This window comes from Anopheles coluzzii, chromosome 3 (assembly GCF_943734685.1).
Source record: "Anopheles coluzzii chromosome 3, AcolN3, whole genome shotgun sequence".
NCBI classification, from domain to species: Eukaryota; Metazoa; Arthropoda; class Insecta; order Diptera; family Culicidae; genus Anopheles; species Anopheles coluzzii.
Window position 1 is genome coordinate 65,513,868 of NC_064671.1, and position 12,725 is coordinate 65,526,592.

Here is a 12,725-nt window from a genome sequence, read left to right on the forward strand (position 1 = left end):
TCGGGGCTTGAACCCATGATGGGCATGTTGTTAGGTCGTACGAGTCGTACCACCAGACCGACCCTCAGACGAAGCTCAGACTATACTGAATGCCAAAGTATGAATAAATCATAAAGTTTACTTAACCTCTTCATAGGCTAAGTGAGCGGGACTTTACAGTTTTACCCAGGCAGGGCCTCTTCCAATAGGATTATTGTGTTTATTTAAATTAATATTATTGCGACTTCGGCCGTATTTTCATCCCAATAGGATTACAGTATGAAATATCTCATTTAATCTACATCCTTTGCTTTGCACGCTGCATTGCATCTGCCAGTATTGTGCACGTATCGGTTATCTGCGCAGGCGATTGTTCGATACAACGTGTAAACAATCTTTGTTTTCAACAATTTTTTAACCATTTTGCATTTTTAATGAATTATTGATTATCAAACAACTTCAAACAACTCAAAACAACAATTTAGGAATTAAAATGGGAACCAATTTTTTTTTACCTATTTCTAAAATCGCGAGATTGTGAAGGGGTTAACCATCGCCTTGCATACCTTCAGGCGTTAAGCAGAGCAGTCAAAAGATAATGTTTTATTATTCCGAAAGATTTCATGAATAATTAATAAGTTCCATCATAATAACTCAAACAGTCAATGACTGCTGAAATGCGAGAGAGAATGAATCAACAGTCTCAACTAGAAATAGAAATCGCTCTTTTAATACTGTGCATCGAATGATGTCATAATTATTTCCAATCTAACCACTGTATGATTTCAAACGTACTCTTGCACACTCCCCAAGACTTCTGTTGGTCAATCCATTAGGACGAGGGGTCAGAATTAGAAATGAAGCCGGCTACAATGCTATACCCCCACGACAACGACCCACAGTAAACATTATACCACCGCAAACGATGGCATCATTGGTGAGATTGAATTTAATCGACCTTGCCTGTAGAGCGTAAAGACCGCAGAAAACTGCCAACCGGTCACTTGCTCTCTGGATTGAAATTGCCACCAAGCGTCCGATTTGCTTAACAACCGGAGGTACGCCCGGTTCATTTTTTTTGTCTGGGCTCGGTGCTAAAATTTCGCCCATCCACCGATCAGCACCGATCGATGCAATCGAGACCGGGTGTCATAAAACGATAAAAAAATGCTTCCTTCCGTCGAACCCCCTTGACAAAAAACCTCCCCTCCCGAGAGTGCGTTGGAAAGCCAGTGCCACAGCTAAGGAATCTTCGCGAATCCTTCTGGTGCGAGCAACTGCAAAATAATCCCACAAAAACAACCAGAAAAAGAAAAAAAACATCTCTACCCCAGCAAAACGATCCCAGCAAAACCGTTTCACGGCCCTTCCGGCACGAGATGCGCGCGCCCCGGCAGTATAGGGGCGTCATAAAACCCCAGCCTTTATGGGGGGACGCTCGTTAGAACTTTAGATTGCCGAAATTTAAATTCCACCCAGCACCGAACAACCGGTTCCAGCGCCAGCGCACCAAAACAAATAATTAACGAGGGAACGACCCGAGAGTCGAAGCGACAAACCCCCGTTGCGGATTTTTACACGACATTTTGGTCGCCCGATTAGCGAGGAAGCTCGTAAGGTCTGGGTGCTTTACTTAAAATCTTTATTGCTGTTCGATTTCGGATGCTGATGAGGTTAGGGAGGCGATGCTTTTGTTTACACGCGTGTTTTTTTATGTCGTGTGGCGTCCACTGTCAACAAGATTGACATTATGCTTGAGAATGGATTTCAATTCCGGGGTATTTTTGGGGGCCAGAGGGGAAGATAAAAATTGATCAAATTAATATGCACCAGCGGGACGGAATTTGGCAACATCGATCAATGTTTCTGTTCCCCTCACAGATCGTCCCCTTTGTTCGCTGGAGGGAGAATCGACGACCAATGTAGCGCAATTAACACCATCTGACCGGTGGACGGGTACGAAAGGTATTCGGCATCTTCCTACAGTGTTTGGGAGAACCGGTCATCGTGCCCGCACGCTGAAGATGAAGCAGACGACGATCTGATCCGGAACTGTGATCTTAATGATGGGTGGCGTCTTTCGGTGGTGTTTTCGGGTGGCAGAATTTAAAAGCCCACTGTTCGACCGTTCCGATGCTCAGTTCAGTTCAACGGTTTGGCGTTGAAGGAAGGTTCTTGTGGAGTTTGTTTTTGTTCGGGGCTTGTAGAGAAACAGAGAGTTCGAGTCTGTGCTTGACAGTGATCGTGCCGTGATCGTGTAGTGCAAAGCGAATTCTCGTGCTAATTAAAAGAACAAGGAAGCAGACAGCGGAAACGATGCGGATTCCAGTGTTTTTAGTGCTGTTAAGTGCATTTCTGGGCGGCAGCCAGGCATTGCAGGTGAAAACGGACCCAGCGGAAGAGGTGGTCGTCGTTGAGGGACAGAAAAATGTGAATTTGCTGTGCCTGATCGATGAGCCCATGGATTTCTGCATGTACGTTTTGGGGACGGGAGGCATGTTTGAAAGCAATTCGCTAACTGCCATCTGCATCTTTCAGTGTGAAACTTCCGGGAGCTCCAGCACCGTTTGCAGCGAGTGACAAACTGCCGGCACCTGTCGAAGGTATCACGTACTACGGGCTACCGTGGAGCAGCGGTTCCTGCGGTATTACGATCGACACCATCAAACCGATTCACGACGGCCCGTTCGAGTGCACGGTGTCCGTTAAGGGCCAGACGTACAAGGGCCAGATCAATATCGCGCTCTCAGGTGAAGGTTGCTACCGATTACACCAACACGCCACTAGTGGTCATGACATTTGGGATGGTGTTACTAAAACTGCTTCGTTTTATCTCTTTCCCTGACACACGCGGCTCCTCCAATTTCCCAAAGCAGTTGCGCCCGAGCCGCCGGTGATCGAGCTAGCGAGCAACGTGGACAGTCGTAACGGCGAGTTCGAGTTCGGCAAGAAGGTCACCATGAAGTGTGTCTCGCGGAACGGCTGGCCCGGCGCTAAGCTGTCCTGGTACATGGACGGTGTGAAGCTGACGGAAGATGTCGGTGCCGAGTTCTCGGAGACATCGAACCGCCGCACGACCGTGCAGCAGATCTATCGTCGTGCGATCGCCGTGGAAGATAACCGGAAGAAGGTGACGTGCCGCGCGGAGCATACCGCTTACCCGGGTGGCTTTATGGAGACGAGCTTGCCGATCAAGCTGAAGAAAGGTAATCCTGTGCTTTGGAGATGTTTCGCGACGAGCGACTAAACGATCTTCTACATTGTTTTTATTTTTTGGGATTTCAGTGTACACCAACGAAAAGCCTGAAGTACAAAAGGAAGAGCTGAAGGAGTCGGTCAAACCCAAACCACCGCAGCTGACCGTTTCGAGTGTCGTGGCACAGCGGAATGGTGCATTCAAGGTGGGAAGCAATCTTGTGGTGCAGTGCGTCTCGAAGGATGGCAATCCTCCTGCCGGATTCCTGTGGTTCCTCAGTGAGTATTGAGTGAAAATTGTACTATAACATTCTAAACGAACTAATTGATATCATTCATATTCTTTCTTCCTTAGACGATCAACTGATTTACGAAGGTCTATCAGCCCCATTCACTAGTAAATCGAGCCGAGGAAGCACAGTACAGCAGACGCTTACCCTGCCGCTTAAGCAGACCGACGATGGAAAGGTTCTGATCTGCAAAGCACGCCACCCGGAAGGAAGCGAAGAGACGCGACTAAAGATCAGCACCTATAACTAAAAAGCGTGCCTGGAGCTCTCTACTCAATGCAGCACAAATGTGCCGAAAAATATGTTTCCCACAACCATTCGATCATGTTTTGTTTACAGCTTGTGTTTTATAACAAGTGTCATTAAACTGTTATGATTTAATTTATATGATGGAAATTGACATTGAAGTATGTTTTGAAAGAAATTTGAAAATAAATACAAGAAAGAAATTTGAAAATAAATACAAAATAAATACAATAAATTTGTACATCGTAAAGATATTTTGATTGCAGTATTTTGTTGGATATGCATATTTTTAGCTATGTGAATTTTAAATTAAAGACATTCTGACCATGAAAAGATATTCGCCAAGTATCATGGTGACAGTGCCATCCATAAACAATATGAATTGTCTTTCAACGCTTAATGAAATAAGAAATTGAACAGTCTTTTAAAACACTGTCATATTACTTCAACTGCTCAACGATAGTCCCAAATGCGTTCAAAATGCCATTTTTACAACGATTCAACTCATGTTGATGTTTAAGTTGCCTCAAGTGCATCAAATCAGAAATTTATAGCCTACAACGACAAACAAAATTTTCTTTGAGTGTTCTTATTGAATCGATAAAAATGGAATCAAATGATTTTTTGCTAATTTTCTTTTACGTACCACATGCTAAATTTTGTATGTATTTACTTTCAAATTTGTACTAACAGTATTTTAAGCAGAAAATGCAAACATGCTTATAACGCTTCCAAAAAAAAATTTAAAATCAATTATAGATATTTCATGGGTTTGTAAAAAACCTTAACTTGTTTTTACAAACATCATTCTGCATCAACCTTAGTAATTTCCTGGACAAAATTTGACATCTCTATCAGTTGAACTCTGACCGTGATGGTAATAAACAGTTAAGCAACTTTGTTTAGAAGCGTGCGGGATCAAAAACCTACATCCTGTAGCGTCTTAAAAGGACTCCGTGGGCCAGTTTGTGAAATAGTATCTGGGAAGCATAAACAAACATATCAGGAACTAGAAATCAGGTCCACAGGCTTCGCAGCGGTCCAACATCTCCCAGCTGCATCTTCTTCTTCTTCTCGTTGGCTCAACAACCGTTGTCGGTCAAGGCCTGCCTTTACCACTTGTGGGCTTGGCTTTCAGTGACTAAATGATTTCCCCCCATAGCAGAATAGTCAGTCCTACGTATGGCGGCACGGTCTATTTAGGGATTGAACCCAGGACGGGCATGTTGTTAAGTCGTACGAGTTGACGACTGTACTACGAGACCGGCTCCCAGCTGCATACCATCGACATTTTCTGGAGCAGCATGATGCAAATGCTCCACTCCAACAATTTTGTCGTGAACACTGAAAAGGAACTGATAAAAATCGAGGTGGATCTTGAAAACACGTCATAAAAATACCGGATAACTGAGGAAAGGTAGCTCCCATAGTCGTAAATTTATTTTTTCAAGAAAGCTTAAACTATTAATTTTCCAAGGATGTTTATGGAAATAAACTATGTCTTTTAGTTTTGTTTTGCTACAGCCAGCTTAAAAAGCCTTTTTTATTGGAAATGCAAATATTTCTAAATAAAAATGCTCAAAAAATGACAGAAAAAAAGTTTTTTAAAACGTTTTAAAAGCGATTGTTTTGCAAACGTTTAAAATCCGTAACTGTATTTAAAACAAAGTGATAAAAATAATTATGAGAGGTACAAACGGACCATGTCCAACCAAAAACCCATAGTGCAAACAAATCGGCGCAAACCGTTGTTTAAAAGGCCTTTTCATGTCGTAACGCTTTGTAACGGCTTATGGCAGAGGGCGGCAACTCGCGTTATGTTGGATATTGCAAAAAGTAAAAAAAAATAATATAAAAAAATTGATTTAGCGGACCATGTGAGATAAAAGCTTATTTTCATCTATAAAAGCATTTAAATTAGTAATAAAAAAAAACAAGCATGCCTCGATTATAACTCGCACTATCCCCCAAATGACCCGGAAGGTCACAAAACCCCACCCAAGCCGTATATAGGTTAACCACCCAAATCAAAATACAGAACAATCTTTCCACCTCACCCCTACACAGCCTAGTCCCCATTAAATAACAACCCCACCATTCAGAGAATAATTATTTTTCCGTTTACTGCCAGTTCAGGGAAAGGGGATGTGTGAGGACCATAGCGGGTCACAGAAAAAAATATAACAAAAAAGTACCACATAGCAGCATAGGAATTTAATTGTTTCCACCGGAGGCACGTTCACAAATCCGAAGCGTGTATCGTCCGGCTTGCTTGCTTAGCTGTCCGAATCCGAAACTCCCGCAAACGGTGGTCACTCACGAAAGATTCAGCTTTGCTGGACCGGTGTTTGTGTGTTTATGCGTTTGCTGATTTGTTTTTTCCTTGGCATAGTTGGGACTGCGCCCCTTTGTTTTTTGCCCCATTCTTGGTAGGCAATAAGAAGCCCTCAGCAAACTTAGCGGTGACTTCATTTCGATGTTACCTTATGCTGTACCTGCTGTGTTTCCTTCGCAGGAAGGAGGGTTTGTTTTCTTCCTCCCTGCTTGCTAGTACGCCTTTTTTGGCTTATTTTGACAGCGAAGTCAAAAAACAAAAGCACACTCTTTGCCGTGCGCACCCTTGTCTTGCAAGAAATGTTCGTGCCCGAGAAGAAAAAGCCCCCACTCCCGAAAACCATCATGTTGCAGGCTCGTTTTCGCTGTGTATTTGTGTGCCAGTACCCCCCCATATTGGATGTTGGGTTGGTTTTCTCTTCTGCTCTTTTCTCTCTGATTCTTGACTGCCAACTTCACGACTCAGCCCTAAGATCTTTTTCTGGTGCTCTTTTCGTTCAGTTCTTGCTACGTTCTCCCGTCAGCCCCGGGGAGCAGCTCAAGCATAAAGAAAACATAAAGTTTCATGCGGTCATACCGAAGCGGATTGTATCAGAGCTGACCCAAAACCGGCTGGATGGAGGCTTGGTCCCCCCACGAAGGTCCAAACTTGGTAATGGACGAAAAATGAATTGTTGTTGGTCACCGTGTTTGGGGCGTTTGTCATGTAACGAGTACACACTAACACACCTACAGAAAGTCATGGCAAAGCCATCTTGAGCCCAACACTCCCGTGGTAAGGCCTCCACAGTGCTGTGGGCACACACAAGGGAACGTTTTTCTTAACACGCCGGAGCATCTCGCCAGCAAACCAGTTTTTTGTCGGGCTCTCGGGTTCCTCTACAAGGCTCCACCGGTCGGGAAAGGTTAGTCCCGCTCATGTTTATCGCCCGAACGGGGCAAAAGTACACAATGAAGACGAAGGATTGGCCTCCAAAGACGAAGGGGTTGGTGTGGAGATGGGTGACGATCTGATCATAAATCGAGCCTGCTGATCGAAAGATCACCGGGAGGCTGTGTGGTAAGCCAGCGCCGTGTTGCCTTGCTTTCGGCCGGCCGTTGGCATTGTACTGTTTTATTTTTCTCTTCTTTTACTCTCTCTCTCCCTGAGTCTTTGTGTTCCTTTTACTGCTGACTTGACTTAACTCTGCTCGAGTGAAGAAACACGAACCTCGTGTTGCATCTCAACCCGATCTCAGCTTGCATATTATATGGAGTTGCTAGTTGGCCTCTGGTTGTGCGCTCGTGTTCGTATGTGTGTGTGTGCGCGAACGCGGGCCTGAACGATGTGCCTTTCCCCGTTTTGTGTCCGTCATTCGCGTTTGAGCTGCTGCACCCTGACTGGACCCGCAAGCCCGCAGGCAATTCCGAGGTTGTGTGTAGTCGTGATGCTACAGTAACTGTTGTATGGCAACGATTGCAAATCAGTACAGCAGCAGTTAAAAAAAGCGTTCGAAGCAGTAAACTTAAGAGCAAAATGCATATCAATAGCCTTGCTAATTCGATTACTATTTAGAAAAAGTAATAAAAAAGAAATTTTTAACTTTATAAGGGACAAACGATGCGAATAAGGTAAAATGCAATTAACGATGCAAACTAAAACATTTAGAAATAATAGAAAGAATAGAACATTTTAGGTACAAACATAATAGATGCTAACGATGATAAGACAAAAAAGGGAATAATATGAGTTAGTAAATTGCATTTGCCATTTTATTCCTGTATGCTATCTACCGTCTGCACAAGCGTTCTTAACCCCCCGAGCACAGTAACGCTCTCGCTTGTCCAACGTCACGTCACACCGTTACGCTTGGCCGGGCAGCGTTTGAGCCCCGCACCGTACACAGAGCCGCTTTGCCGGTGTGTGTAGGTCGTACCTGTTGGTACGCAGCGGTGGAGCAGGCATGGCGAACGCGGTACAACAAGCAGGGGAAGCGCGGTTAACGCAGCTCACGCTACGCGAGAGAGAACAAAGCGAACGATAATGACGAAAGCAGGTGGGCAGCAGCATAGGCTGCCGATGTAGTGGTGAGGTCCATCAGCCCCGCACTGCAAAGCCTTTTTCCTCCTTCTTCCCCAAAAACTGTACATTCGCTCCCGCTGGAAGGGAGGTTGCTTTTTTGTTCGTCGTACTCCCCGTATGCATCGAATTATGTTTCGCTTTTGGCGCGACAGCGGCGACGTCATCGAGAAACCGCTCGGACCCGGTACACTGGAAGCATGATCTAATGCTCCATACATTTGTGCCAACAGGCGCCGTTGTTTTTTTGTTTGTTACTGGTCGTCGCTTGCAATACCTCCACCGGCAAGCGGACGAAAAGGACATTTAGCTGGACATTTAGCGATTGAGCCACTCCGTTTGCCTCCTCTCGCCGTCTTGATGTTAAGCGTCGTCGTCGTCAAATGCCCTCCCCGAAAAGGGAAAGCAAAAACCCTCTCTAACGTCGTGGGGTAATGTGTATTGATTTTTTCGGGCGCGAAACAACCCCCGTAAGCCTCACGCCCGAAGTATGCCCTTGCCGGCAAACCGTCACTCCCGTTCCCTTTCCCTCCCAGCTAGGTGCGTTGTTAGGTGAGTCGGCTTTTTGGGGTCGCTGGAAACCGAAAAAACCGCTCATAACCGTTGGATTCAAACTGCTAGCGGGCGCAACCGCGCAACCACCCCGCATGAGTCAGCGGGCGGGCAAAAAATGAGACCGCGAAGAAACCGCACACAATGAAATGGTTGGCTAGGTGTGTGTGTGTGTTTGAGGTGTTTGGGAATGTTTGAAGGGGATGAGAGGGGACCAATTGGAGTCATCGCTATGGGAGCACCTCGTTTTTTGTTACCTAGCCAAGTGTGCGTTGGTGTGCGAGAGACCCAGAGTGGAGTGTCGTACGGGGTGTCAAACTCGCCTCGAATGCACTTTACTTGGGTTTCTGTTTTTTAAAGAAAACACTCACTACAAGCGAAAACAAAGCTTCGCAGTAATGATGAATATGAAGTGTTTCAGCTTTTTAAAAACCCTGTCATATTTTGTGTAAATTCTAGGGGGATTCATTACAAAATTCATCATGAAAAAGATTAGGGTAGAAAAAAAATCGCTCTATAAAATAAATAATAATAATAGTAACAATAATAATCATAAATAATAATAGTATTACTAAATAATAATTAACTATTAATTATCATTAAAAAAATGCATAAGGTCTTCTTTAGTTTATGATTTGCCCAAAAATGCAGTATGCTTCCAAATTACGAGGTTCTAGATATACACAGATTCGAAGCTATGTGGTCTTCTAAAATTAATCTTTATTCTATCTATCAAATTTAATTTAATCATTTAATCTATCAAATCACTACAATTTGCCAGAAGAAATATCAAATGGAAAGTAAACTGCTTTTCTGACAAAGGTTTTAAACCACATAAAAGCCATATGCTAATTTCTACATTAATCGTATTAATAAATGGTAGGATCGAATATAACGATACATAAAATGTAAAAAAGAACCAAATTGAATCAAAAATACCCATTTTATCAAGTATCACATATTTTTACCGGAATTAAAAAAGGTTTTTGTATTTCAGGTAATATTTGAACTTTAACTGAGTAAAAAAATACTAAAATAGAAACTTAATTTTTTATGTCTATTCCAAACTGAGTATCAAAAATCAAACAAAAAGTTGACTTTTAAAACTTTTTTGAGCTAAATTTACCAAAAACTAACTATTTTTATTTGCTGGCTGGTGTATTTATGTGTTACACTTGTTTTGGTACGTTGATATAGTTTATTTATTTGATTATTTTTTCAACAATTTTAAAACTGTTTGACTTAAAAAAACATATAATTTAATTCGGATATTTGTTTAAAATATTTTTAACTATTTCAGATTGTTACGATAAAACTAATATGATTGACGTTCGCTATCTTCACCTAGACATGTATGTATATTGAGTTTTCATAATAAAATTTACATTGCGCAAACTACAATTTTAAGCAATTAAATATTAAATCTTTCGAACGCGTTTTATATCCAAGTGAGAACCCTTTCAAGAATAACGTATAAAATAACTATTCAATATTAAATATACACAAATCTCCCTTCTACACTAGCACCTTGTTTCGTGTTCGCCATCCCTGCCGTGAGTCCTAAACTGCACGCTGCGTACACATCGCCACACTCACACACACACGCAGGCAGTGGGGTTGCTTGGGCTCGCTGGTCGACCGATCGACGGCCCTACTTCGCGTTCGTGCCGCTGCGTGCAGTTCATTCCATTGCGCGACGTACTCACGGTCGGTTCGATTTTGCTGGCTTTCCGCGTTTCTCTCTTTCCTGTTCCGCGCGTGCTGTGCGACCCCGCCCTCCCCCTTTAAACGCTGCCCCTTTCGTGTCTCGTCCACATACAAACACACACACATACACACGCAACGTCCCCAGCCCATCGAAGGTGCGGGGTTTACCGTGCCCGTGCGAGCGCGATTCCGACGTTTGGTTGTGTTCCAGTGCGAGTCTCCCGCCGTGTTGGGGTTGAGATTGAGTGAGGTGTGTGGTGTTCAACTTAGCCAGTGATTGTGCGGGATTGTTGTGGATCTCCCTCCCGCTATTGGTGGATACAAGAAAGCCACCCTTTAGAAGTAGGGTTGCATTAGAAGAAAGTGTTGTTCCTGTGCGTTTGGCTTTTATCGTACGATTTTCGGTAGGTGAAATAGAGTTTTAGGAGTGCCTACTCTCTCTCCTTGTTGTGATATTAACCATAAAATATCGCGATCGCAGTTCAACAAGTGGAACTTCATCTGCGAAGAGAAGAAAAGCCGCTTGAGTGAGTGAGTTTTCAGTGCGCGTTAAATCCAGGAACTACAACCGGTAGAACGTTGTTTTGCTTCCTTTTTGTAGCTGTACTTTTCCCGCGAAGCTGCTGTTGTGAACTGTGTTGATGTGAAACTTTCAACTTCGTTCTTCTACCAGCACCAAAAGTGGTCACTTTGCAGCCTTAAACAAACGTAAATAAATAAGCAAAAAAAAGGAAAGGTGCCACACAAAAAGCAAAAACATCATTATCTCTTGCACCGCTTTTTTGAGTGTTGGGATGGAAGCAACGAACCTCGGAAATTAAAATTTAGTGTCCAGATTTTTGCCTAGCAGCAGTGTGAGGTTTTGCCTTACAGCTGGTTCTTTTCTTTTTATTTTCTTTCCGTGCTTTAAACGTAAAAATATTTGTTTAGGACCGAAAACTCACTCCAGCACAAAAGTGTCAAAGTGAACCAGACGTAAAAAGGGACGCATTAACCCACTCACTTTCTGGCTCTTGCTCCTTTAAGCAAAGAAGGTGTCGATGGATGCAAAACAGTAGTAATCTGAATAATTTAAATGAATCCTGCCTTCGCAACAACAACACATCCGTCCGTCGAGGGAGAGAAGTGCCTTTTCACTGTTTGTTAATTTATTTTCTTTCGAGCTCAGAAAGTGAGAATTACGTCACGATATCGTTCAACCGTTTACTTTCGCGTGCCTTTTAAAAAGATAAATTAGAAATAAGTTTGGATAGCACAAAAATGGAATAATTGTATACCAAAGGCTCCCAAAAAGTGCAAAAGTGAGCTACGCATGAGCAGTGTGCGCGCGAGTGTTACTGCACGTGGTGTTCAGTTTCCACGTGGTTTCTGACATAACATCACTTTCCTGCGATCAACGATCGTGGAAAAAGAGCAAACTAATGAAAAGAGAAAACAGTGACAACTAACTGAAAAGTGATTCTCCACCGAAACTAGAATCAGTTTCTTCTGTCGTGCCGCTTTTCACTTTTTCCAAGTGCGCTTGAAAACAAAAGCAACCTCTAATTTAACATCCCTATTCTACCATCCCCTTCTTCTCTGGTTCCTCACAGGCTGAGAGTTTTTGAGTGCTTCAGTGTGTCGGTGTTGTGTGCCCTAAAGCGTGTGTTAGATAATTAATGCAGCCGAAAATGCAAGCCGTCCATTTCCTGCCCCGTTGTGTGCTGCTGCTGTCGGTGTGCGCTGCGTTCACAGGTAATTATTCAGACATTTGTTTTTTCCCCCTTTTCTCGGGGGACCCGCTACAAGATCTCCAGAAAATTCCCCCCCCCCCCAAACGAACAATTATCATGCTCTTCCCCCCCATACACATCATCTTCACAAGACTACCCCACCAGGGCTAATAGTAGGATCGTTTGGCTATTAATGAAACACTTCCGGGCTCCAAGATAAATTAGTTCGTCGCTCTCTCTCTGTGATCGTGGACAAAAGCGTCCAAGTCCACTTTGTATCCCGTGGTTCGTAGCGTTATCTCGCGATGAAAAATTAGATGGAAATCGAGGCATGTCAAGGTGGTGCATCAGACGAAAAAAGAAAAGACAAAAAAACTGGGAAAGATATAAATGATCTTCCGATAGCGCACTACTTCCCCCAGGGAAGTTTGTCCCTTGAAGATGCAGCTTGCTGATGTTCAATAGTTCTGTATCTATATAAAAGCATTTGATAGGTGAAACCTGTTCTGTCTGTAAGATTCAAGCCGAGTAACAACCGTGCCATGATAACTCAGATCTATTGGGAGGAAGGTGTGAATCATTCTTCTTACTCATCGCACAAACTTCTATTCCGAGAGGAGCTCTAAATCAATCTCTCGCATCGCACCAGTC

At 43.4% G+C, this 12,725-nt stretch overlaps 3 protein-coding genes across 9 annotated transcripts in view; 2 read left to right on the top strand and 1 right to left on the bottom strand.

Moving 5' to 3' along the window:
- Positions 1–12,725, bottom strand: part of LOC120960171 (uncharacterized) — a 284,474-nt gene that overhangs the window by 94,316 nt on the left and 177,433 nt on the right. The gene's annotated exons all lie outside the window — the stretch shown is intronic.
- LOC120960179 (fasciclin-3-like) lies at positions 2,076–3,849 on the top strand. 4 transcript variants are annotated; one of them, XM_040384194.2, is made up of 5 exons: positions 2,076–2,453; positions 2,518–2,735; positions 2,853–3,185; positions 3,265–3,453; positions 3,530–3,849. In XM_040384194.2, the coding sequence occupies exons 1-5, from the start codon at positions 2,296–2,298 to the stop codon at positions 3,712–3,714; spliced, it is 1,083 nt and encodes a 360-aa protein (XP_040240128.2). In that variant the 5' UTR covers positions 2,076–2,295; the 3' UTR covers positions 3,715–3,849. The 4 variants fall into 4 exon arrangements, with proteins under 4 accessions (XP_040240128.2, XP_040240130.2, XP_040240131.2 ...); XM_040384196.2 differs by having other exon boundaries at positions 2,077–2,453; positions 2,856–3,185; XM_040384197.2 differs by having other exon boundaries at positions 2,077–2,453; positions 2,518–2,729.
- The window catches only part of LOC120960175 (fasciclin-3), a 100,818-nt gene continuing 98,416 nt past the window's right edge, over positions 10,324–12,725 (top strand). For 3 of the 4 annotated variants that reach the window (XM_040384184.2, XM_040384186.2, XM_040384187.2), the window contains exons 1-2: positions 10,324–10,766; positions 11,955–12,096. In XM_040384184.2, coding sequence (XP_040240118.2) covers positions 12,021–12,096 — 76 coding nt within the window. In that variant the 5' untranslated portion in view covers positions 10,324–10,766; positions 11,955–12,020. The remainder of the gene's footprint in view (positions 10,767–11,954; positions 12,097–12,725) is intronic. The other variant, XM_040384185.2, reaches the window with a different exon arrangement.

Excerpts from the sequence above, each read along its gene's own strand:
- LOC120960179 (XM_040384194.2), top strand. The coding sequence starts at position 2,296 with ATGCGGATTCCAGTGTTTTTAGTGCTGTTAAGTGCATTTCTGGGCGGC. Across the intron at positions 2,454-2,517 it reads GAGCCCATGGATTTCTGCAT|TGTGAAACTTCCGGGAGCTC; the intron begins GTACGTTTTGGG and ends TGCATCTTTCAG. Across the intron at positions 3,454-3,529 it reads CGGATTCCTGTGGTTCCTCA|ACGATCAACTGATTTACGAA; the intron begins GTGAGTATTGAG and ends TTTCTTCCTTAG.